General features: G+C 42.5%; 1 protein-coding gene across 2 annotated transcripts; it reads left to right on the top strand.

Annotated features, from left to right (window-relative positions):
* Positions 1-12,869: 12,869 nt before the first annotated feature.
* Faslg (Fas ligand) lies at positions 12,870-21,089 on the top strand. 2 transcript variants are annotated; one of them, XM_021170968.1, is made up of 4 exons: positions 12,870-13,415; positions 14,213-14,258; positions 18,773-18,829; positions 19,809-21,089. In XM_021170968.1, exons 1-4 carry the CDS (start codon positions 13,077-13,079, stop codon positions 20,201-20,203), a joined length of 837 nt encoding a protein of 278 aa, XP_021026627.1. In that variant the 5' UTR covers positions 12,870-13,076; the 3' UTR covers positions 20,204-21,089. The 2 variants fall into 2 exon arrangements, with proteins under 2 accessions (XP_021026627.1, XP_021026635.1); XM_021170976.1 differs by lacking the exon at positions 14,213-14,258.
* Positions 21,090-27,072: the final 5,983 nt, after the last annotated feature.

Raw genomic sequence — 27,072 nt, 5'->3', positions numbered from 1 at the left:
CATCCCAGTGTCTCTGTTCAAGCATCCCCAATGTCTTTGTTGTGGGTATGTATTGAGTCTCTCTCTCTCTCTCTCTCTCTCTCTCTCTCTCTCTCCCTCCCTCCCTCCCTCCCTCTCTGTCTCTGTCTCTTCAAAAATCATAGGAAGCAAACTCAAATTGGCTTGTGATGAAAAAAATAGAAAATGTTATGACTTCCACAATTTATAAAATTGAGGAATAGATTTCTCAAATTGGAATCTGATACCCCTAGATCCATGAGTCCATCTCTGTCCATCTCTGCACAGTCTTCAGACTCTCCCACAGAACTGGTCAGAAGAAGCAGTCCAAGTCTTTGCATCTGAATTTTCAATAAACCCAATCTTGTTTTCTAGGTTACCCTCACTTTAGGTACCAAAGTAGTGTCATAATATGGACCATCTTGTGGTGGTTGACATTATTAGTGTTCTTAATGATTGGAACACAGTGGGTCCTATGCTTGTGACTGGAGTAGGGTGGGAGTTCATCTTGGGTCATTAACAACTAGACCACAAGGAAAGAAAACTGGACTGTTGTTACCAAAGATGGGGTTGTGGTTATAGGAAAAATTTATATTACAATGAGCATGTTCAGCCATTCAATAAAGATCTCAACTAAGAGTTTAACAGTGTTTCTCTGGGAACATTCATTTCTCTTCATCTGATCCTTAAAAGAACCCAGTTCTTAAAGTTAGGTCTTACCTTCCCTCTGCCATGTAGAAGCAGGTCTAATAAAAGATAGGCACGTTCCTCTCGGGAGCAATCACCAACAGGACAAGCCATTTAAAGCTGTTTCAGTCCAGAGAATTAAGAAGTATAATCTCTATCTGTTAACTAAGGAAAATATGTAAGTTTCTAAAGCCAGTTATCAGAACAAAATTATTTCCTGTATTTTCAGAAGAGAAGCAAAACTGCATGTAGTTTGAGGCCTGTCTCCATCCAGGCAAGGTTCTTGGAATTCCTGTGGGCAGTATGTGGCCTTGATGTTGGGATAATGGAGATTTGAATTCTTCTCTGTGGCTCTTCACCTGGATTTGTCTGAGTAATACACTTTCCCTCTTTAGTTTCAATTTTCTCATCTATAGTATTGTTTTGAACTCTCTACTCTCTTTCCAGTGCAGTCCATTTCTTTTCTAAATTTTATTGTTATTGTCATTGATGATCCTCAAAAAACAGTATTCATCTAGATTATCAAGCCTTCTTGCTTCCTCTATATCCATAGGCAGGAAAGCTTAATGCTACAAGAATTCAGTAACAAATGTAAAAGGAAAACAAATTTAGTTGACTCCGAGAGATGAGTATGAATCTACCCATGACAGACATCCCTTGCTTCCAGGAAGAGAGATCCTTGGCGTGTTATGATCCAGTGAAGACCATCCTTGGTTCCTGAGGCACTGTTAACCATCAGAGTCTGCTGACTCTGTGACATGGCACTGCTGTGGGGGGTTGGATAAGGGTAGCTCCCATCAGCCATAGATTTGAATGCTTAGTCACCAGGGAGTGGCAGTATTTGAAAGGATTAGGAGGTGTGGCCTTTTTTGGAGGAAGTGTGTCACTGGGGGTAGGCATTGAGGTTTCAAAAGCTCATGCCAAGTTCAGAGTCTGTCTGTCTGTCTGTCTGTCTGTCTGTCTGTCTGTCTGTGTCTGTCTGTTTATCTCCTCTCTCTGTGTGTCTCTGTCTATCCCTGTCTTTCTCCCTCCTCTTTCTCTGCGCATGGATTAGGATGTAGCTAGCTCTTGGCTACATCTCCAGCACCATGTCTGCCATGAGTGTTTCTGTGTGCCCTGCCATGATGCTAATGGACTCGGCCTCTGAAATTATAGCAAGCCCTCAGATGAATGCTCTCCTTATAAGAGTTGCCTTGGCCATGATATTTCTTTACAACAATAGAACTGTAACCCGAACAACTGCTCACCAAAAATGAGCCAATATCCCTAGAATTCTGGAATTTTGGAGAACAGAAAGTAAAGAAGAGGAGACCTGTGCCCAGAGACACAAAAAACCAAATAAGTTTAATGTTTATGATTTTCCTGTTTCACTGAGACATTTCACTGTTGGGGACAATAAGCTACTAGCTATAGTGCTAGGTACAGTGTGGGACGGTGGTTTCATTTCAGATCATCGCCTGGACAATGGAAAAGTTATAATAGCTGATCTTACTGTCGAGGCCTAGAAGCAGGTTCTCCTCTTAGCACAATGATACATTATATTCTGACAGCAAACGAGTGACTGCATGAATGAATGAATGGCCACTTGACCGAATTCTGCGAAGTAAAAGAAGATGTACACTACAGAAGAGATTTCTCACGGAGATGCCATCCACTCACCTTCTGCCCCCAAAGCCTTCTGTGAAAGGAAATGTCTGCTGCCACCTTTGACCACTTCCTCAGTAACCCACCAACCTTCTGGTGCCCCCGCTTCACTCTGTGGAGGTGGAACCCAAAGAGAATCATCTGAGTTAGGGGGAAGTGAAACTTTGTTCCTTACATATTTTTATTTTCTGCCTCCTGTTCTTCTCCAGCCCTTCTGTGTGAGCAAGGTGTTGGTTAGGAGTTTTTGAAACAGGGCAGGCCACAAGATGTATGCAAGGGGGCGGGGAGATGAGCAGGGATGGAAGGAGGAGAGGGAAAGGGGGAGAAGAGAGGAGAGGTGTGTGTGTAGAGAAGTGTTGCAGGAATATATATATAGAATGTGTAGCACTATGACAGAGCTAATTCAGAGGAAAAGGAAACCTTAGTAGATATATGTCAAAGTGGTGATGGGCTCGGGGTCCAAGGTCTCCTCATTTTTGTTTGTTTGTTTGTTTGATTTTAGTATAGAATAGAGTTTATTAAGAGCATGGAGAGGGGAGTTAAGAGGATAATAGAGGCAGAGAAAGGGAGAGAATTAGAGGCCAGCCATGACCACATGGAGAGAAGGGGAAAGGGGATGGGGAGAGAGGGGAAGCAAGAGGGCAAGAGGCAAGAGAGAGAGGCAAGAGTAAGTAAGAGCGGTCTCCTCATTTTTATGATCAAATGTGTTTGATTTGTGAGAAATTCAAGGCCAAAGGAGGATATGCATTGTTGGATTCAAGAGTTTTTTATCTTTGATGACATTCTTTATCTGGCTCATTCTGCTGGCAGTCATCTAGGGAATAAATTCTGGTGGTTCAATATATGTTCCAAAAGTTTCCAACCAGGGAAGATGGATCACATGTAGACAGTAAGTGGCAAATGTTCACCTCTGTAGTGATAACACCTGTGGGTTTCTGATGCTGGCAAGAAAAGTCCAGCAGGATGACCTCCATTTGGCCACAGAGGTACCTTGAGATGGTGACAAGGCATCTCTTAGGGTGCTGCATCACTGAACTCAGGCAGTAGGTGGTAGAGACTCGGCACAGGTAGGAGACTCTGGGGCAGAAGACCAGCGTTTGGAAGACTGACGAACTAAGCTGGGCCCCATCTCAGGAACGAGCAGGTGAACAACACTCCACAGAGAGAGGGAAACAGGATTCTGCTTCTGGCAGGCAGGGTCACGGCCACCGGGGCCAGCCAGCCTGTTTCGTGTTATGATTTTTGTCAATTTGACACAAGCCAGGATCATATGAGAAGAGGGAACCTCGGTTGAGAAAATGCCCCCGTCAGATTGGTCTGAAGGGTATTTTCTTTTCTCTTTTCCTTTTTAAAATTATCATTCTTTAATCTTGTTTTACAGTCCAGTCAATATCCCCCCTTTGGGTTGGCCCTCCAACAGTTCCTCCTTCCATCCCCACAACACCCCCTTCCCCGTCTCCTCTACCCCACCCTACCCCACCAGACCTCTCCACTCCCTGGAGCCTCAAGTCTCTTGAGAGATTAGGTGCATCTTCTTTCACTGAGGCCAGACCCAGCAGTCCTCTGCTGTATATGTGTCAGGGGGCCTCATATCAGCTGGTGTATGCTGCCTGGTCAGTAGCTCAGTGTCTGAGAGATCTCAGGGATCCAGGTGAGTTGAGACTACTGGTTTTCCTATGGGGTCACCCTCCTCCTCAGCTTCCTCCAGCCTTTCCCTAATTCAACCATAGGAGTCCCTGACTTTTGTCCATTGGTTGGGTGTAAGGGTCCATCTGACCCTTTCAACTGATTGTTGGGCCTCTCACACTAAGCTCCTGTCTATAAGCACACCATAGCATCAGTAATAGTGTCAGGCCTTCGAGCCTCCCCTTGAGCCGGCCTCCACCAAATTCATGGAGGTGCCTAGGGACAGAATATGTGGTAAGCTCTGAGGACAGAGGGAGCAAGGGTATGCAGCCTGTGCATCACCACAGCCCGGAGGGGTTATGTTATCACGTCGATTTGTTGTTTGAGGGCCCATGCTTCTGTATGGTTACCTCAGAGTTGGTTAAGGTATGAAACATAGGAAGAGTCTAGGAAGGAATCTTGGGGTGCTCCTTTGGGGTTTGGCTGTGTCAAGTGTAGCTTATTTTCCTTGGACTTTGGTTCCTGTTTGGGTAGGGAGGGCATTATATCTCTTTAGGACTGACAGGCAGTAGTCGCATGTCACAGACCCCCAACTTCACTACTGTGACTTTGTGCCATGGGCTAGAGAGACCCAGGAATCTGATCATGCCCCACGAGTACCTTTTTGGGGGGAAGGAGATGGAGATGCCCATTGTTCACTGTTTTCTTGCCAAAGACTGGCCTCAGTCGTTTGGAGGGTCTGGAGAATGGGAGGATTAGATCAGTGTAAAATCAGAGTCTCAGGCAAGGATGCAGGTGGGGAAGCCGACAGGTGACTCATTCTGAAGCGACTCTCAGAGACAGCTTTCGGGTTTTCTCTGAGTTCACCTCAGTCTTGTATTGGTAACACACTTCCTTGTCCATGGTCAAATACATGATCAGACGCCTTTTCATTATTTTCCTCAAACCCATTATTTTTCTCAAAAAAAAAAAAACCCATATAGCTGTCACCAGAAAGCACAGTGCACACATAAAATCACAATTCAGTGCCTCAAAAGCAAGTTATATGTTAACTTTTAACTCTCGGGAAAACCTCCACATCACAGGTCACCTGGGCATAAACTTGCAGTTATAGCATTAGCCTGAGAACAGGAAGTGCTCGCAGGTTGGAATAATGTTAATATTTCTATCGTCTAAATTTGCAGAAACTCTTCTTCCACATTTTTGGACTCAACTGAATATCTAATTCTGCAGTGCTTTCAAACTCTCTTCCATATGCAATGTTAAGCCCCTCTTTCAGCTCCCCCCATGGCTCCTTAGCTACCCTCAACCCTATCGCTTGTCATTTGTACCCTAGTTCCCTTAGGCATGTGATGCCAGGAGGTCACATCAGTATGTTCCAGTCTTTCCAGAAAAGTCAGCTCACTAATCCAATGGCCTCCTCATGGGGTCTAAACTCTTTTAACCATCCTTTCATATTTTTTATTATACGTATGTCTTCCAATTTTCCCCAGTAATATGTCTGGGTCAAGCTTTCTGTTATTAGAGAGCTCTCATGGGGACTCTCACCATTGCCCACTGATCCAGTAGACCCAGCTATTTTCTTCTTCTACCTTGTCCCTTGTATTTTCTATGGCCATCCCTGTCCTTAGTGACCCAGGTCCAGTGTTCCTTCTCCTTGGGGTCTCCAAGCCTCTTAACTACAAAAACTTCAGGTTTTTTTTAACCATTTCCTGGCCAACCTAACCATCATGAGTTGACTAGGATTTCTCAGAGAACAATTAAGGCCGTGAGCCTCCACATCCAGGCCCCCTTGTCCATTATGCTCATTCAAGGTAACTACTTGAATGACCAGGGACAAGGCAGTTTGTTCCTACTAGACATCAGAGCAGTTTTCTTCCCTAGTAACGCCCTCAATCCCTTTCCCAGATTTTTTCTTTTTTTACCAGAATTATAGGTGAGAACAAGTATGGTATAAAAAAGGCAAGATAGGCAAGCATTAAAAAAAAAAAAGCAAGGCCATCAGTATCTTAGAAAGTCAGAGCTGCAGTTATTCAGGTTGACGGTGCTCCTGCAGCCGAAACGGTGTCACACAGCCATGTTTGCAACCTTGTCACACCTGACATTTCCTCCTCTCTAATTACCTTCCATCTCCACTTTTCGATGCCTCTTTCCTCAGTGACTCATCTTTCCTCCTTCTTGGACCTCTTTTTCTTCCATCCATCCCTCCTTCCACTCATCCTTTTCTCATGCTTTCCCTGGACAAGGAGACAGCAGGGACCTCGGGGAGTCTCAGAGACCTTCTGTAGCGTTCTGTGCCCCGAACCTTGCCGGACCATAACGTCTCTGGTCCTTGGCATGTGTGGGACAGACACTGCTCAGGGCAGCTTCTTCTCTGTGTGTCATTCTTTGATGATTACAACAGTGGGGACCCAGTGACAGTTACCTCAGGTAACTCAGTCCAGTGGAGCTGCCTTTGCAGCCTGGTTATACAGCTCTATGCATAGAGTCTGTTCAAGCCAACAGTGAGTGGCAAGTTGTTTAACCTCAACCAAGGGCTGAGAACGGATCTCAGGAAGCCCTTGTTGAGGATTTCCTGTGAGCCAGCCTGTGCGAGATAACAGATTCTAAAATCCACACCTTGAAACATTCCCCAGGAAGATGCTTGAGTTTAGAAAGGAGAAGAGAGCCCCAGTTACTTGGGGGTTGAGAACGTGGGGCATTTGAAGTGGAGTGTATTGCAGGAGGTGGTTCACTAGGAGATAGGGCTTTCATAACCTTGCTCAACTGTCTTGCCTAGTCTGTGTTTTTCTGACCACAAATGTAATGTGACCAACTGCTGTCACCTCTGCCAGGATGGACTGAATCAAACTGTAAGCCCCAAACAAACAAAACTGAAACTTTTCTTCTCTTAGGCTGTTTCGGGTCAGGTGTTTGGTAACAGTAAGAAAAGTAAGCAATGTGTGGGGAGCTTCGCTTTTGAAGGCGCTCTGAGAGGCTGTGAGACTCTGCAGGCATGAGAAGACGGGCAGAAGGAGAAGATGAAGTTAATGGGTGCAATGAGGTCTGCTACAAAGCCCCACATTCATATCTCATGAGTTCTTTAACTTCCCTGAATCATTTGCAAAGTGGGGATAATTCTACTTACCTGAGAAGTCCCCTCAAGAGTCAAAGTTACTATATATTGTTCCTAGAAAACTTGGTGTGTCATAGGCACTAAATAAATGAGTCTTTTCCACTTTGCCCTTCAATCTAGTCCAAAAGAACACTGCATTCATATTTGATCATGGAAACCACAAATGGTCAGGGGAAATGGTGAGAGTAAGGATGACAACAGGGACACGAGCCACTCTGAGCTCCTTAGGATCCTGGGGCTTTCCTGCCTGTCCTTGCATCCTTCATGGTGTCTTGAGTATCCTAGATGCTGAACATACACATAGGTGGACTTGAACAGAGGCCAGCTATTTGGTGTTTTCATTTACCAACATTTCTGATTTTGTGGAAAGGCACCAACAGACAGGCCAGGTTTTCTTTCTGATTCTTTCACTGCCTGTGGGATCTTGAAATCTTGGGGAAACCCTCTTATGTTTCTGAAGCCCAGTGACCATCTTTGTGACCAAACAAGAGGCAGGGCCAGAAGAGGGACCTCTGCAGGCAGAACCCACCTGCTATGGTACTTTGCTGACTTTTGGCCCACTGAGCTGGGGGAACTGTGTTGCTATTGCTTAAGTCACCAAGTCTATGTTTTATCTAAAACAGCAGTAGTGGCGATGATCATTTTCAAATTTGGCTTCTGGGAAGGATATTATTTATAAAATAACCAACTGCTAAAAAAAAAAGTCTCTAATTTCCCTATTCCTCCAAGGTCTGTGACAGCCAGCAAGTAAACCTATGACAGAAAGATTAAGTGTGTGCTTACAAGTGATTCTCATGCGATTGCCCTAAGGTGGGGAAGCTCTTGAAGCATCCAGCTGCATGCCCTATACAATATCTGCAAAGCACTCAGAGGAAGCAGTGGGTGCCAGAAGCAACGACCTTGACCTTTAAGTCAGTCTCTGGTAAGTATGCTTTCCCACAAACCCATCATGACATGTGTTTTTCTAATAAGGAAGTTCAAACATCGAAAAAGACTCCCATAGAAAGGTCCCTCAAGATAGGCAAGTGGGGTGGCACAGGTATGCCATCCCAGCACTTGGGAGGTGGATGTGGGGCAATTGGAAGTTCAGGGTTACTCTTGACCACATATGTAGTAAGTTTGAGGCCAGTCTTGGGTGCATGAGGCACTGTCTCAAAAATAGGTAGCCATGAGACCTACATATTTCTAGTCTTACTGGATATTTACGAGCTGTGCCTCATACTCTGTCTCACTTCATTACTACTCTATAGGTACCAGACTCTTCACCCTTGAGAGGCACTGAGAACACTGCTTATGAGCGAGTTTTAAAATGTTCTTAGGATCATTCTCACGTCAGACCCTCTCTGGGCTATAATTTTGGCTCAGCTATCAACTTACGGTGTGACTGAAGCCTAGATATTTCAGGGCCATGTAAATAAAGAAGTTCAAATAATTACAGAGTTCATATTTTATCCTTAAGATCGACAAGAAGCCACTGAGATGCTATCTGAAATGGTGCAGTGAATTATAATTTTTAAATTATAAACTATACATTTTTAAATTACAAAAGTAGCATAGAATTGTATGGACCAACTTAGTGGAAGGAAGGGAGAGGCAGTGTCATCAGGCTCCCCCAGGAAAGCTATCAGACAATTCCTAACATCTGCAGTGCTCATGGGCATGAGGAGCACATAGCATTCCTGGCTGATGTCCTGTTCCTGACCTGGAACTTTCTTGCCTTCACCAATCAGCCAGGATCTCCTTAGGAATTCAGTGATGGTGACTAAGCAGATAAAGAGCACAGCATACCATTTGTTAATATTCAGGAGCATCTCCATCCTCCCGCTTCCCATGCTGCCTCCAGGAGGGTAGGGTCCAGAGAGGACAACTATCATTTCTAGTCTCCATGGTCACTGGGAAGTGATGACTCAGTGGGGGTTAGAAGGTGGAAAGGAGAAGCTGCTGCTCGTACAGTAGCTCATAGAGGACAGCTGAGTATAGCAGAGGCCACCCTTTTCCTACAGTCTTGGAGCCCCCTAACCATCACTAGCCTCAATGCTGTTAGGAGCTGGAAGTTTTGGTTGTAACAAGAGCTTATTCTTTAAACGGTTTAAAAGTTGGCCTTCATAACCTTTAAAAACAATAACAACATCATCAACAACAACAACAAAAAACCCTACCCAGCCTTTCATTATATCAAGTCTTCCATTGCTCTTCATACTCAGAGTAATTTCCATTCCCTTGACCAGCCCTGACTGATATCCATGGGTTTCAGAAGGAAATCAAATAGTTCTGAGACCACAACAATACTGTCTCATGTGTTATCAAGGGTTGAAGAATAATTTCGCCCTATCTGTACAGTCATCACAGCCCATCCATAGCCCTCTTCTGTCTGGTGTGATAAGAAACCCAAGTTACACTTACCACACCCTCTTTTATTTGAAGGCTAAACCTATCAAATTTAAAGTAAGGCAAGGTCTAGGCATTCACCTACTAAGTGGCAGTAAACGGTGTTCTCTGTCTAGTAAGTTTTCCTGACCAATTGGATCACGATGGTGGAAGTAAAGAGGGACCATACAGCCAACAGTAACAGAAAGAGTACATGCCACTGGGAAACGATATCCTTGGCATGAATGAATCACGTTTCCATCACCAGGATTCTCTTGTTTCCCTGGCTCACCTGTGTAGGACCACTGCTCATAATTTTTTTTTTGTTTTTGTTTGTTTTTTGAGACAGGGTTTCTCTGTATAGTCCTGGCTTTCCTGGAACTCACTCTTTAGACCAGGCTGGCCTCGAACTCAGAAATCTGCCTGCCTCTGCCTCCCGAGTGCTGGGATTAAAGGCGTGCGCATATTTTTAATAATGGCAACAATACACTTCTTCATACAACACTTCTCTCGGGTTATTTTAATTACAGTTATTAGTCTGTGGGATGTTTTTCAAATATGACTATTTTCTCTGCTAACACATGTGGAAGATTAAATATATGCAAATAGTTGTGTTTGTTTGTTTGTTTTGTTTTGTTTAAGAGCAAAGAGACAGGAGATTTTGCCTAACTGTCAAACCAGTCAAGATATCTGTAAAGTTGTTGGGCATGGTGGTAAACATCTGTAATTCCAAAATTTAAGAAAAGGGGGTAGGGAGGATTGCTACAAGTAGGAGGCCAGCCTGGGTTACACACTGAGCTAGGAGTCAGTTTGGGTACATAGAGACACTTTGTCTCTATAAAGGGAAAAAAACAACTATATCTACAATACCATGACTATGAAAACTGCATAACTATTGTACCAGGATAGATGGATGGGCAGATCAAACAAGAATCAGAGCTGTAAGATGTCATCAATAAAGACCATGCTAACTCTGCCACTGTGATTCAGTAGAAGAATCGAGGGATCGAGTTGAGGACATTGGTTCATTCATAGTACAAGGTTTGCACTTTAGAAACTTTTATTTCTTATTTTTAAATAAGCACATGCATGTCTGTCTTATATGTGGCCACGTGCTTGTGAGTGCAGCTACCTGTACCTGGGGAGGCCAGAAGAGGGCACAGGATGCTATGGAGCTGTAGGTGGTTGTTAGCTGCCTGAGATGGATGCTGGGACTGAAGTCAGGCCCTCTGCAAGAGCAGGACATGCTCTGAACTGCTGAGCCACCTTTCTGGCTCCTGGTTTAAACTGTAGATGTCTTCTTAGAGCTCGAGTATTCGAGGCACCGTCTCCAATGCAAGGGGCCTTGAGGATCCTGGTAATTGAATGTGGCAAACAGAAAAATTCACATAACAGGAAAGTGGATTGCCCAACAAATCTATGACTGATGTTCAAACTTACAAGAAACAAGTGAGAAAGCAATTTATAGAGAGTGAGATTATCTTTATAGGTATAATGCTGGCAAAAACTGGAAAGGGGGGTGGCATTTTACAAAGCAGAGATAAAAGCAGCAGCTAGGATGCTTCTGCAACTGCTAGTGGCGATGAGGGACTGAAGTGCTAATGAGCATCTGGAGGTACTTAGAGAAGTTGAACGAGTAGCCTCATGTCAATAAATACACAAACTCAAACTTGGAGTGTACTACGGTCTTTACTCACATTTGAGAAATTCCTGTCTGGTCTGTCTGTTTGGCAGATTGCTTCAGAGGCCTTCCCTAGGCTTGTTAAGGTTAAATACCAGGTTCCCTGGCTATGTATCACCCTCTGTTGCTCCTGAGTCACCTCTGGAGCTCTGGCCTGTAGTCAACTTTAAGGCTGATTCTGTGGAATCATAAGAGTAGGAGGCTGAAAGGACTAAGTTTGAGGTTCTAGGATGTGGGGGCCATCAGCCTGTTGGCTCTTGCATCCATTTTTCCTTCAGCAGCTACAGAGCTAAGTTCTACTTTGAATGGTGATTTCTTTTCATTAATAAGGTTCTGGTACCAATGCGATGGGTCCCTGAGACTGTTCACAGGGGTGTTTATTCTTTCTCAATCTTGCCAATAATAGTCCCATTTCTGCTGAACGGCACTACCAAACTCCAACCCAGTTTCTAGAAGTTTCTCTCTTGTCTCTTTCAGCTAGAACTCTTTCCCTGTGATTGGTGGACAGTAGGGGGTTGATATTTTGAATCCTCTATAATAAAAAAAAAAATAATCAAAAGAAGGACAAAGAGATGTGGACAGACAGAATGACAATTACTGAAGAATCCTGGGAGTTGAGGTATAAAAACCACAAGAGACTCATCTGATACAGGGAGAGCAGCCATGGGACTAGGGAAGGAGGGGAAGATAAGAAATGTGTCACAGGTGAGAAAAGGCAGGCCTGGATGATGGGGGGGGGCAGGGAGGGTGAGGGGGAAGGGCTGGGGGCAAAAGGAAGGAGCAGCCTGAGATTGCCAGCAGAGTGACCTCAGGAGAATTAGCAGCTGGGGTGGGGCAGGATGAAGGCAGCAGAAAAATAACACTTCGGGAGTTGCTTTAGCATAGGTGAGAGAGGTAGGGTGCTTATCCCAGAAATCCCAAAGCATGAGATAAAAAATAAAACCACTTAAAAAGTAGAGTCTGCCAAAAAGGTGTTATATAGGAACTTATTGGGATTTATATGGTTTATATGGGAAAGTGATGGGAACCGAGACTGAGTTCTTAGAGGTTATCAGACATAAATGGTGTGTGTGTGTGTGTGTGTGTGTGTGTGTGTGTGTGTGCATGTGTGGCCAGAAGACTGAAGTCAAACCCAAGGCAGAGTGGTCAGTTTTATAAAGGCATAAGATATATACTTAAATTTGCTGTAAATGTTGAATAATGTTTTAGTATGTGCTGTGTGATGGTTAAGGCACACTTGCTATAAAAATGCTATTTATTGCTCATCTCAAACTCTTCTGAATTAGGCACCTCGGTTTTCATCTGGTGACCAGAATAGAGATTGCAAAGTTAAATGATTACAGAGGAGGAAAGCTACACTTCCCAGGGGAAGTGGGATGGGTAGGGGGCAGACCCAGTGGGGGCAGGGCAGCCTGGAACACCTGGCACACATTCCTGGTTGCAGCTGGCTGATGTTCAGGGAAGGGACTTCAACTCCCTATGCTCAGATGTGGAGATTTCTTCTCTAGCCGAACTTCTTGGCCTTTTCCCAGTGCCTCAGCACCAACAGGCCTCTCAGGACACACCCCAGAGCTGCGGAAGAGCTAATGTCCTCAAGGGGTATCCAGCGCTGACTTGCTGAGTTGTGGACCTCAGGCAGGCAAGTCTGGTTTACCAGCCTTCTCAGTTAGCACAGAGACGCCAATTGGAACTTCGAAGACTTGTCGTCAGAAATTTCTGGGCGGAAACTTCCTGGGGTTGCTGCGAGCTTTTTGAGGCTTCTCAGCTTCAGATGCAAGTGAGTGGGTGTCTCACAGAGAAGCAAAGAGAAGAGAACAGGAGAGAGGTGTTTCCCTTGACTGTGGAAACTTTATAAAGAAAACTTAGCTTCCCCGGAGCAGTCAGCGTCAGAGTTCTGTCCTTGACACTTGAGTCTCCACAAGACTGTGAGAAGGAAACCCTTTCCTGGGGCTGGGTGCCATGCAGCAGCCCATGAATTACCCATGTCCCCAGATCTTCTGGGTAGACAGCAGTGCCACTTCGTCTTGGGCTCCTCCAGGGTCAGTTTTTCCCTGTCCATCTTCTGGGCCTCGAGGGCCGGACCAAAGGAGACCGCCACCTCCACCACCACCTGTGTCACCTCTACCACCGCCATCACAACCACCCCCACTGCCGCCACTGATCCCTCTAAAGAAGGACCACAACACAAATCTGTGGCTACCGGTGATATTTCTCATGGTTCTGGTGGCTCTGGTTGGAATGGGATTAGGAATGTATCAGATCTTCCACCTGCAGAAGGAACTGGCAGAACTCCGTGAGGTAAGCCTAGCACATGGGTTAGCAAGCCCTTGAGTTTCTGGCTGCAACCTGACTCTGCTGCGTGGGAGTAGGGACTTGCTATGGCCCATGTGGGCTACTGTGTTGCTTGCAATGATTTGGGGTTGTTTTTGTTGTTGTTGTTCTTAAAGGCAAAGATCTTTTCAATCCCCTCTATTTTAGAAAAGAGTTCTTAGAGTCTCTTCTTTAGAGTTGGAGAATCAGGTGCACACGCCCCTCAAAGAGAGTTGTTCTCAGCCTGTGGGTCGCGACCCCTCAGTGAGGGGAGTCAAACCACTCTTTTACAGGGGTTGTAGATCAGACATTCAGCATCTCAGATATTTACATTATGGGTTTGTAACTGTAGCAAAGTTTCAGTTATGAAGTAACCATGAAATCATTTTATGGTTGGGGGTTGCCATAACCTTAAGGATGATGCAGCGTTAGAAATGTTGAGAACCACTGCTCACAGGAAGTTATTTTCCATCTTCTAGAGAATTCGAAGCAAATAATTATTCCTCTCTGAGTTGTCAAGGGTGTTTGGTGAGCTTCTCGCTGCTTCGAGTTTAGTGATTCAAGGATGAAAATCAATTCTGTGTCTTGTTCAGAAGTGTAAATAAACTTTTTTTCTTCAAAGACACTTAGAAGCCTTAGTACTACTCTGGATACAATTGCATGGCCAAATCCTAACTCAGGCCAGGTCTGACACACCTAGTCCTCTTTCTATGGACTGCTGTGACTTCTGCTTCCTTGGCTTAAATAACTGCACATTTACTCTATGACTCTCTTTTTCTCACTAGTTCACCAACCAAAGCCTTAAAGTATCATCTTTTGAAAAGCAAATAGGTAAGTAATTTTATGTCTGCCTTATGAGTTCCCATAGCTGGTCTTCAACACTCAACAAAGTTGGGAGGATGCCTGGGATTCTGTTCCTTTCTTGGACTTATGTTTCCTAGGCATGAAACCCTGAGGAGCTTTTGGCACTTTGTTTAGTGTGTTTCTGTGAACGATGTGAAAATATTGACTGTAGCTTATTGCTCAATATCAGTGTATCTGAATGAACACTGCCCGCAACTCAAATGAATTTGGACTTGACTTTGGAAAGAGACACACATATAGCCCTGGACCTTTTCCCTTGGCTCCTTCCAAGGGTATCTTGGTCCCATCTTACACTGTGGTGGCTGTGACTCCTAGAGACAGAAAGGGAATAGAGGCAAAAATACTAGATGTAAAATACTAGGCCAATTAGATTCAGTGCCCAAGTCTGAAACTGGGACTAGGAGAACAGTCCCCCAGTGCCTTGCTACCTATTAGGACTTTCCAATGCACAGAGAAACTTCCATCTCTCAGTCGTGGCCCAGAAATGAGAAGCAAATACAAAGCTGATTTCCTTTGTAAGGGCAACATTACAGGTGTATTCTAATAACTTTGAAGAAAACCAAACCATCCATAAAAAGGGGATGGATCCACCACAGTGCAGCTTGGTCTACATGTGAGTCCCTCAACAACTAGAGAGGGGGTTGTCCTTGAATCTTTTGCCTTCCTCTAGATCCCATTCCCCTAATTGGGCTGCCTTGTCTGGTCTCAGTGGGAGAGTATGTGCCTAGTCCTGAGTGACTTGATGTGCTAGAGTGGATTGATACAGGGTGTAGCAGAGGCTCCCTTCTCAAAGGAGAAGAGGAGGGGAGGGACTGTGTGAGGGGAGGATGGGGGAGGGACTGCAATCTGATGTAAATTGAATAAATTAATTAATGGAAAGGAAGGAAGGAAGGAAGGAAGGAAGGAAGGAAGGAAGGAAGGAAGGAAGGAAGACAGACAGTGACCAGTCATCTCCTGTGTGAGGATATAAGCTCTTTCAGGGGTCACCATGGTGTGCTCTGGTTTTCAACTTTGCATCCGAAGGACCAGAGCCCAGGATACACAGGCACAGTGTAAATAACTTGTTAGAAAAACAAAACCTCTCAGGATTTCTAAAGTGAAATCATTTGAAATCAGTGGAGCATGGCTTGTGAAACAGATGGTAATCACCCATTTTCACCCACTTGATGGAATCGTTTTAGTGAATAGAAGTCAAATGAACAGATGAGTCAGGTCGCCTGCCCCAGTGCTTATCTTCTTTATACCAACGTAGATGTCCAGAAATTGATAAACCATCACAAGAGTATCAAAATCGCAACTTGACTATTAAGAGGAGCTGATTTAAAGAAAGGAATATTTATTTCTTCCATCAAATTCATAAAAAGGAAAAAACTCAAAGATTATCAAATATGGGAGAAAAAAAAGCCGTATTTGGCACAAGTTTCATCCAATGCGCATGGAAATTGCTGTTAAGAATCCTGAAGAACACTGGGAAAGTTCATTCCAAGGTCTTGAACTGTTAGTCTACCTTGTAATTACATCACCAAAGGATTCTTTTAGTTAAGAGTGTGTATATATATATATATATATATATATATATATATACACACACACATATGTATATGTATATATATGTATATACACACACACACACACGCACGTTTGTGTGTGTGTGTGTGTGTGTAGTGTTCATCACTTTCTTATAAAACAACAACAGTTTGAACAGTTTGGAAGAAGCTGAACTCTCACAATAGAAGATGAGTTGAAATACAATAGGGGAACATCATGAACAGCAACCAAAACCACCTTGTGGGACTTTTAATGCCACGAATATTGTGTACTTAATGCTGTTAGGTAACGAGACACATTATCAAAGGCCATTTTCAGTTTAATAATAAAATTACATGTGCATGTTTTTAAACTTCTAAGAAAATACTTTTTCAAACATTTATTTTATTGTGTGTTTATGTACACGTGCACATGTGTGTTCCAGAGCTTGTGTGTAGAGTTCAGAGAACAACCTGTGGGAATAAGATCTCTCCTTCTACCTGTGGGTTCCAGGGGTCAAACTCAGGTGCTCAGGCTTGGCAACAAGTGCCTTTTCTCACTCGGCCATCTGCCCAGTCCTATTTCTTTTTACACTGCTACCTTCCCCATAGTTAGCTAACTGGACATCATATTTATATATCAGGGCTTTAGAGAGCCTCCCATGACAGAGGCTTAGTCTTGGTTGGTGATTGAGAATGAGAGAGAAGGGTGGATGCCTTTTCTCAGCAAGCTGATAGCACAGTGGAGAAGAGGAACAAAAACAAACCCACAACACAGTTTCAATCTGTACTAAGAATGATACAAAGCAGAGTGGTCTGGAAAAGTCCTTTATAGGGTGGTTTGCACTAATGCACAAGGGATCAGCCAGACACGTCTTGGAGAGAAGAGTTGTGTAGGTAGGATATTCTCCATTTCACATGCAAGGAGCCTGAGGCAGGAAAAGGTCTTTTCTTGTATTTCTGGATATTGTTAGAACCTCTCGAGCAGATACTTATAGGAATATGTTTTATGAGAATAACATAATACTAGACTGTATGAGGAATATAAAGGTAAGCAATTGCGTTTCTTGTTCGTGCGTGGCAGAATGCCAGGTTAGCTGCTCAGGTCATAGTCTTGCCTATCCTGTTCACTCACTTTTTTCAAGGGGGCTTGTCCCAGGTGCTAGAGAGGACGCTAGAAAGGACACGATTGTTTCTAGGGTGATCTCAATAGAATGGGCTATTTTCACACCCAGGGTGTGTTTTATAGTCTACTCTAAGCCTGAGGTAGACAAGTACCTTCCTATAAATATTTTTTAATGTATCAGTTAGCTGAATTCATGAAGCCCAGTAATAGATTTCTACCTTAGCTGAAATATTTGAAGTTAGAGAAACAGTGTTTATTTTTAAGAATATTATCAATGTTAACTATGTCAATTTAATTTACTGATGCTGTGCTAAACAAGGCTAAATGCTCTTGTGACTTTACCATATTGTCAAATGCCATTAGGGAAAGACTTGGTGGCCAGGCTCTCAAAGCCCAGCAGTGTTAGGACTGGTTTAGTCATAAAGTGTTTATTCCAGAGAGGTACAGTTTTCCTGAACAAGAAGAAAGCAAAGACATATATATATATATATATATATATATATACACACACACACACACACACACACACACACACACACACACACACACACATATATATGTGTCACCTTTTCTAGACTCTCATCAGCCAGCAGAATCGGGATAATAGTCAGCCTGGGTACACATTGGTTGCCTCCATCACTATAGTCAGTCAGCTTCTAATATCTTTTTGCAGATCATATATAATTAGGGGAGTAATCTTGACCTAAAGGGGCCAAGGCAAGTTCTAAATGGAGTAACAGAAATAGCAGTCTTGTGCAGCAATGTTTGTATTCGCTGTTTTATTGCAATGTTTTATATCTATCTATCTATCTATCTATCTATCTATCTATCTATCTATCTATCCATCTATCTAAAATCTTTCCCTATATATATATATATGTGTGTGTGTGTGTGTGTGTGTATATATAGTTGCCCCAGCAAGGAGAAGCCAGAAGTATCAAGAAAGGGAATGACAGAGGGATTTTAGGTTTCAAAGGTTGAAGGGTCATAGTTGACAAAAGGTGCTGAAGGGTTTCCCAAAGGAAGAGCAGTGAAGATGGTGTTCAGAGAATTGACAGGAATTTAACACCGAGATCTCATCTGGAGGGTGTTGCAGACAGAATGAGGAAAGGCCCAGGGGCGGGGAAGAAGGGGCATAACTAGGTCATAGGACTCCTGCTGTGTGCAAGTGCTCAGTGTGATGGAGGAGGAGGGGCAAGGCAAAGGCAACCTGAGGAACTAAAAATCTGGGCAACCTCATGACCTGTGAGGAGGCCTCAGTAGAGTCAGTTTGGGAATAGACTGTAGGATGATGACCAGAAGGTGAATCAGTCACCTTTTCTAGACTCTCATCAGCCAGCAGAATCGGGATAATAGTCAGCCTGGGTGCACATTGGTTGCCTCCATCACTATAGTCAGTCAGCTTCTAATATCTTTTTGCAGATCATATATAATTAGGGGAGTAATCTTGACCTAAAGGGGCCAAGGCAAGTTCTAAATGGAGTAACAGAAATAGCAGTCTTGTGCAGCAATGTTTGTATTCGCTGTTTTATTGCAATGTTTTATATCTATCTATCTATCTATCTATCTATCTATCTATCTATCTATCTATCTATCTATCCATCTATCTAAAATCTTTCCCTATCTTGTCTTTTTAAACTGTTTTTGAAATACACACTCCTATGAGTCCCCCAGTTTAGATTTTCTCTGTGAGTGTGTACTAGAATATTTCATCTTATGCTCTGAAAATCTTATATTTAAATGATGGTATTTAGAGTTCTATCAAGACATATCATAGTCGGCCTTTATCGTAATAATTTTCACATGTCTTTTATCTCTCTGTTATGCAGCCAACCCCAGTACACCCTCTGAAAAAAAAGAGCCGAGGAGTGTGGCCCATTTAACAGGTTTGTGTCTGGAAGGAGTGGGTGGGGACAGAAAGCCTTTGGAAAACTGTGGACCAACTGCTAAATTTCCATTGCAGCTCTTGGAAAGTATTACTGACAACTGTAGTTATCACTCAAGATCATCCTTATCTCTTGGATCTCATGACCTTAGTCTGACAAAACTTAATGCTATGGAATTATGTATGATTTGGTCTTGCCCATGCAAAGCATACTCTTTTCAACCATTCCAAAATCTGCAGGGGGATTTGTGACATAGGTCCAACAGGAGGAGCATCAGAGGGTGAAATGGTGAACTATTTTGAGTAAGAAGAGACAGTTCTGGCATTTGTGGGCTTTCAGACTAAGATTATAAAGTGAAGAAGTGGTTTGGTATAATATGGTATGAGCACCTCCACTAGAAAAATAAACATAAAAAATGTGGGTAAATATCACACTAAGAGGTCTACCAGCTCCTGTAATCACATGGAGACTGTAGACAAGTTCATCTGGATCCACAAACATTTATTGAGTACTTGCTGTGTGTAGGTACATTTAATCCTATGTGAATACAAAGGAAGGAGATTAGCCCAAAAGAAGAGGCCAAGGAATCCAAACTAAATGAGGAGATGGACCACATAATCATGAGACTTTGTCCAGATGTTGAACTCCAGAGATCCCCTTTTTTATGGAGGAGTCCCCAAGCCCAGAAGTGTAGGAACTAGTTTAAATTATAAAGTGTTTATTGCAGAGATCTGAAATTATCCTCATAATCTTCCCCGAGTTTCACCTGAGGCACACACTAACTTTGTCCCATTTATATGGATGATTAAAATGAGGTGGGGAATTTGGAAAACGTGCTGAAGAAACTCAGTGGGGGACCATGTTTTACCTCCTCAGCCACTTTTTCATCAGAAGTCATTCCATATAGAACTTTAGTTAAGGGGTGCATGTCAGGTGTGTGAGCCTTTCTGCCTGAACGTTCCTCTCTGGTCTATTACAGGGAACCCCCACTCAAGGTCCATCCCTCTGGAATGGGAAGACACATATGGAACCGCTCTGATCTCTGGAGTGAAGTATAAGAAAGGTGGCCTTGTGATCAACGAAGCTGGGTTGTACTTCATATATTCCAAAGTATACTTCCGGGGTCAGTCTTGCAACAACCAGCCCCTAAACCACAAGGTCTATATGAGGAACTCTAAGTATCCTGGGGATCTGGTGCTAATGGAGGAGAAGAGGTTGAACTACTGCACTACTGGACAGATATGGGCCCACAGCAGCTACCTGGGGGCAGTATTTAATCTTACCAGTGCTGACCATTTATATGTCAACATATCTCAACTCTCTCTGATCAATTTTGAGGAATCTAAGACCTTTTTTGGCTTGTATAAGCTTTAAAGGAAAAAGCATTTTTAAATGATCTACTATTCTTAATCATGGGCACCAGGAATATTGCCTTGAATGAGAGTCTTCTTAAGACCAATTGAGATTAATTAAGACTACATGAGCCACAAAGACCTCATGACCGCAAGGTCCAACAGGTCAGCTATCCTTCATTTTCTCGAGGTCCATGGAGTGGTCCTTAATGCCTGCATCATGAGCCAGATGGAAGGAGGTCTGTGACTGAGGAACATAAAGCTCTGGACTGCTGTGTGACAATGCAGAGGCACAGAGAAAGAACTGTCTGATGTTAAATGGCCAAGAGTATTTTAGCCATTGAAGAAGACACCTTTACACTCACTTCCAGGGTGGGTCTACTTACTACCTCACAGGAGGCCATTTTTGAGACATAGCTGTGGTATGAATATACAAGGGTGAGAAAGGAGGCTCATTTGACTGATAAGCTAGAGACTGAAAAAAAGACAGTGTCCCATTGGCACCATCTTTACTGTTACCTAATGTTTTCTGAGCCCACCTTTGTTGCCAACGGAGAAGTAAGAGGGATGTTTGAGGCACAAATCATTCTCTACATAGCATGCATACCTCCAGTGCAATGATGTCTGTGTGTTTGTATGTATGAGAGTAAACAGATTCTAAGGAGTCATATAAATAAAATATGTACATTATGGAGTACATATTAGAAACATGTTACATTTGATGCTAGATATCTGAATGTTTCTTGGCAATAAACTCTAATAGTCTTCAAAATCTTTTATTATCAGCTACTGATACTGTTTTCCTTTAATACAACTAGTATTTATGTTTTGTACATCCTAATGAGGAAAAGACAAATAAAATTATGTTATAGAATACAGAAATGCCTTAAGGACATAGACTTTAGAAATCAGTGAGGTGTGCTTATTGTTTCTTTTCTCCGTGGCTTCTTCATTCATAATGACTTCGGAGCATTCTGAGAAGAATTTGCAAAGGTGAGTTGAGCCGTGTAACAAATTCTCCCACCTTTGTTGATTTCTCCTCTCTTCTGTCTAGTTTCTTTCCTCTGGACTTCACCTTAACCTGAGTTTTGTTTATCAGCATTATGACCAATGGTAAGCGGACCCAACTTTTCATATATTTGATGGCAGCTCATATTTTCCTGGAGTAGAGCTATGACAGAGTGGAAAGGACACGTGCTTCATATTAAAGGCTGGAGTCGAGTCCCTGTCCTTTTTCTTAGTTCACTTTGTAGTCTTTGGTTGACCTCTGATGTGCAGAAAAGAGCTGATATATGTGTAACATTGGTGTAGCCTCTTCAATATGCATGTTTAATAGAGCTTTGTGTCGATTACAGAATGGGAGTTTGAAGTAACAAGTGGGAGGAAAAGTTAAAAAGGAAACAGACACAGAAACATACACCAATCCATAACACTAGATACAAGAATGATATTGTTAGGTATCTGATACGTCCAGGAATTAAATAGGGGAGGAAGAAGGGATAGACCCAAGACAACAGAGCCCAAGATCTCAGTTTCCTGAATGAACTGAAGGACAAAACCAAAGGCTCAGGTTGGAAGGCCTCAACTGCTCTTCCTCAGATTCTGCTGTCAACTGCTTTGGGTGGTTTGGTTCCTTCATGAAGAATGTCTGAGAGAATTTGGTCTTTTGGTTGTAGATTTGTCTTTCCAGCCACTGGGATAAAACTCTCCTTATCTTTTTTCCTTATATTTTGACCTCAACATCAAAGAAGCCTAACTCGAAGGGTCACAGGAAGTTTTCTGGATATTTTTATTTTCTTGGTCAATGGATATTTCTAGATAATCATACTGCAGCAAAGAAGAAGTAAGTATGGGGCGGAGGCATCTTGGGACTGGTGTGTGTTATAACCTAGCAATCAAACTACTCTCATTTCCATCTCTCTAAGGTGACTCTGGGGTTAGTAATAGCTCACTATACTTGAAGTATTCTGATTCTTGGCATTTCAGTGAAGATCAAATATAGTATTAATTACAGTGAAGAGATGGAAAAAATACTTTTAGAAACCTTGAGGTATTTTTCTTTAACTTAAAATGTAAGTAATGATAAAGCCAAAACAACTTTAAATGTATTTGTTGAAAATGGGATCACCCATTGTTTCGTAACAAAAGATGATTAAAAACAAACTTGAACACAAACCTACACAGAAGTCACATCTTGTTCAGTAATTTGAGGTTTTGTTTTCTAACATCTAACAGCACACACACCCATTCTTTTCTTAGCCCCTCAGAGTGGTGGCTTTGTGTTCTCTGAAGTAGGTTTTGACTTACCACAGCTTCACAGGAAAGAGCTCTTCTGTGGCCATCATCAGAAGAGTGCCTCATCTGAGACCTTTTCAGAAGAGGGAAGTGGAGGGGGAAACCTGGCCCCTCAAAACCAAAGTAGATGTTTGCCTTTATGGGCTAAGGCTTAGACATCCTTTGGTCCTTATCAGAAGAAGTACAGAGGTTGTGTGTGTGTGTATGTGTGTGTGTGTGTGTGTGTTTAAAGGTACCTGGGTAGAATTTCTACATTTCTTCCTTTTCTTCCCTAAAGTCATGGGTCATGAGTGATTTAGAAAGAAAAAGAGAGGCAGAACACATTGTTTATGGGCTCAGCAGTGAGCCCATCTGAGGACCGCCAAGGATTCACCTGTAAACCTGCTAGACTTAGTTATATAAGTGGCTAAGCAGGCATCTTGTTTCTTAAAGTTCATTTGGAAGGCAGCAGAGTGTCATCTCAAATGTGACCTTCTCATTTGGGTCTGCTGTGACACAGTTCTCCATACTTCATCTTCAGAATAAGGCAATACAACTTTCATCCTGTCCCATTCAGAGGTTTCCTCGGAGCCATGGGGTCACCCTTTCTTCTAATTCTATAGAATGATGTGAAACTCATGCTCCAGTCTTCACGTTGTCTAAGACTGTCAATGAGACCCTCATTCTCTATAAATGGACAATGCCCATTATAGCAGGTTTCCTGGCTCTCATTAGAATTCTAACTGTGAGCACTCTCCCAGAGGACTTGCCACTCCCACAGTAAAGTAAGATTTTGCCTTCAAGGCATCCCTAAAACAATGTGTATAAACGATGTGTATAAACTGAAGGTTTAGAGTAATGATGTGTGTGTGTGTGTGTGTGTGTGTGTGTGATGCACACAGTATGCATTTTTTTTTCAAGACAGTGTTTCTCTGTGTAGCCCTGGCTGTCCTGGAACTCACTCTGTAGACTAGGCTGGCCTCAAACTCGGAAATTCACCTGCCTCTGCCTCCCAAGTGCTGGGATTAAAGGCCTGCGCCACCATGCCAGGCTTTGAGTAGACACTCAAAATGCTGGTATTTAAACATAAGATACTTGTTTGTTCTCCAAGTGGAATTTAAAAATGTCTTTACTGACAGCCATTTAGATAATTTCATGCACATATAATGTGTATGCTGATTTTTTTCTCCCGTACACTCTTTCTTATTTCTTTCCAATATCCCTTACCCCCAACCAGTCCCTTTCTAAGAAATGTGACTTTTGGTTGTTTTGTGACTCATTTCTTTAACCCAGGCTGTTGATGTGAACAATTAGATTTGATCTATTTGAGCCTGGTGGGGTCACTAGTGGGCACTCAACTGAAGCAATTACTACCTCTCTCCATGAATCCATCAGTAGCAAATAGTTCATTGGTGAAGGGCAGGGACCTATCTGTGTTTGACTTTCATTGATGGGCCTATTCTTGTGCAGCCCCAGTGCAAACATCTGCAGCTATTGTGAGTCTGTGATTGCAAGTGGCTGTGTCTTACCAGATGATAGCATTTTGGAGCCCTTCTTCCTAACTTCTGGCCTTTACATTCTTCCTAGTTCCTCTTTCATAATGTTCTCTGAGCCTTAAGGTATAAATGTCTTGTTTAGGACCAAGTACCTATCCATCACTTGTTCTCCTTACTTTGTATACCTGAGTCTCTGCACTCAATACAATTCATCAAAAAAAAAAAAAAAAGGCTTCTCTGATTAAGGATGAGAGCAACATTTGTCTATGGATAAGATATGAATAGTTACAAGATATTTGCTGCTATGAACATTTAGCTAGACCACAATATCCAAGTTCCCCTGCTAGAGTGGTGATTTCCCACCAGCAAGGATTTTTTTTGACCAGATTATACCAGACATGACTTCCCTCCAATGGAGCAAGTCTCAAATTCAATTGATGAGGTGTTTGTCGCACTTATAAGAAAAGCCACTACTATACTAGTGGGAACATCTTGCCTGGAAGTTAGCAAGTGTCTTTTTTTTTTAATGTCTGCCATATAAAAGAAACTTGCCTAGAGGATACAATAATAGAGTCCTTTATGGAGTATATTTCATTGGCAAAGCAGAAAGCAGGCAATAATATATATATATAGGTACATAGCTGTTATTCCCGTACTTCTCAGACTAAGGTAGATAGATGGATCGCAGGTTTGAGGTCAGCCTGGGTTACACGAGTTTCTCTTCTCCAGAAGAAAGCAAACATATTTAGGTAAAATGGCAGGGAGTGATGGGAGAATGGCTATTGAAAGGATGAAAAGCAGGACATACAGATGCCCAGGGCAGAGCATCTCAAGCAGAGAAGCTGCCAGTTCCGATCCTTAAGATGGAAAGTCGTTAGGTTTTAGTCTAGCATAAAATAGATTCATATACTGTAAGCTTAATCCTTGAAGTGATAGTTCGGGGATGTGGGACCTATTAAGAGGTGACTAGGTCATGAAGCAGAGCCCTCTTGAGTGGATTGATCTTATTTTATTAATAACTAGGCTAGTAATCTGCCCACTATGTTTTTTGGCTTTGCTTTTTTTTTTTTTTAAACACATGTTCTGGTCCTCTCGCTTTCTGCTAAGTTATGGACCAGTTCAAAGACAATCATCAAATGCTGTCACTCTGTCCTGCCCACAGTTATACCCACATGATGCCCATGGACTTCCTAGCCCTTACATGTCCTTCATTTGTCACCTTGTAAACTATTTAATCTGTGGTATTGTGATGTAGCAATAGAGAATAGAGTTAGGGTCATCCTATACATAGAGATCACAGGGTCCCAGAGGTGGCCATGGATTTTCTCTAGATTCTTCCCAAGAACTATGGACTCTCTGCTTCCATCTGGACTCCCAGAGCCAACACTCTGCTGTCTCTCAGTCGTCCTGAGGAAACTCAGTTGTCCTGAGGAAAAAAGGAAAGGGATTGAATTCAGGCTGAGAAGGCCTGGGTGAGTTCAGCCACGGCCACTTGCTTAACTCTATGTGACTTTAAGTAAGTCCCACGGATGTTGTGAAATTCCTTTTCTTAGTCCTCTATAGAAATACTGTTGCTGACATGAAAAGGAATCCTTCAGGCCTTGGAAAGGCTGCTGGAGGAGGAGCTGTGGAGCTGTTGTATTTCTCAGTAAGTTTTCTGATCACCATGCTTAGATAAATTCCTGAACAGGTGAGATGGTTTGGCAGGCAAAGGCACTTGCAAACCTAGTGACCTCAGGTCAATTCTCCAGAAAGCACATAAACGTGGGAAGAGGAAACTGACTTTATTAAGTTGTCTTCTGACCTCCACACATGTGTTGTGACATATGTGCCTATATACACATCATACGTGCACGTGCACACACAAACACACACACACAGAGCATGCGCTTATACACACACGTGTACAGAGACAACTAAGATTTCTTGCTCTTTAATATTTTCATAAGACCCATATAGGAAAACCTCATCAACTATAAAAACTACCTATTATAAGAAACAGACAGAAAAAATAATCTTCTGAAGTGTGAAAGTAAAAGAATACTATTTTATATTAACCATAGTCTTTAAAATCATTTTATTATTTGTTTTTACTTTAAGTACGTCATTATACATATAAGAGCAACTGGCTTGTGTCAGATTCTTTACTCATAGTTGAGATATTGGATATCTTATGTGTTCATTATATACAAAGTCTACTATGATTAGCCACATTTTAATTATCATACAAGTAATGGTACTCATAACATATTCATAGATTCATATCATGTACTTCACTTATATTAATTTCCAGTTACCATCTTATGTTCCTCTCTCTCCTTTCCTGCCGGTCGGTCCCCTTAGCTTCTTCTGTTTTCTATTCGTAAGTGTGTACATATATTTAAGTCTTTGTCCTCAATCTGAAATAAAACATTATAGTTGTCTATTTGACTTTCTGAGTCTGGTTTATTTTGCTTACCATGACAACCTAAAGCTGTATTCATTCTCCTGCAGATATGATTAGCCATCTTGATGACTGTGTCTTTTCATTCTGAAATACAATTTTAAGAGATGATATTTAAATATTTAATTTCAGAAATGGGACATTTAAGCTTAGTGCTACCCTTGATAGCTGCCTCCTTCATTAAACTTGGAATCACTTCAGGAGATGCGAGCTGCCAAGGGGATCCCCCTCTTTCCAGTAGCAGCCTGTCATAGAGGGACTAGAACCTCTTCGTTCTCATGTTGCAGCCCCACTTTCTGTGGGTGAACCACTTCAAAGACTATGTGAAGTTTTGGTAAGAGACATGACGATGGTATCAAGTTTTAAAGTGTTCAAATACATAAGGCATGCAAGACAAGAACCCTAGCCAATGAGACAACAGCTACTTGTTGGAGTTTCCAAGGCTTTTAATGGCATGGATAGATCTTTTGGGTTTGTTTGTTCTAGAGCTTATCCTCCATCCTGCTCCAACCCAACTCTGTTCTTGCTCCACTTCCAATCTATAGAAGAAAATGCATACATTTTTTTTTTCATTGAAAGAGAAGGTCTGTGGAAGGAGGTTCATGGAACTATAAAGAGACTATCTCTGGCCTCAAGTAAATGGATAAGATGCTAGATCTTCCCCAAAGAGATTTAAGT

Source organism: Mus caroli, chromosome 1, assembly GCF_900094665.2.
Source record: "Mus caroli chromosome 1, CAROLI_EIJ_v1.1, whole genome shotgun sequence".
In the NCBI taxonomy this organism is placed as follows: Eukaryota; Metazoa; Chordata; class Mammalia; order Rodentia; family Muridae; genus Mus; species Mus caroli.
The sequence above is the reverse complement of the archived record's forward strand: the minus strand, read 5'-3'. Positions and strand labels throughout refer to the sequence as shown.

Excerpts from the sequence above, each read along its gene's own strand:
- Faslg (XM_021170968.1), top strand. The coding sequence starts at position 13,077 with ATGCAGCAGCCCATGAATTACCCATGTCCCCAGATCTTCTGGGTAGAC. Across the intron at positions 13,416-14,212 it reads AACTGGCAGAACTCCGTGAG|TTCACCAACCAAAGCCTTAA; the intron begins GTAAGCCTAGCA and ends TTTTCTCACTAG. Across the intron at positions 14,259-18,772 it reads ATCTTTTGAAAAGCAAATAG|CCAACCCCAGTACACCCTCT; the intron begins GTAAGTAATTTT and ends TCTGTTATGCAG.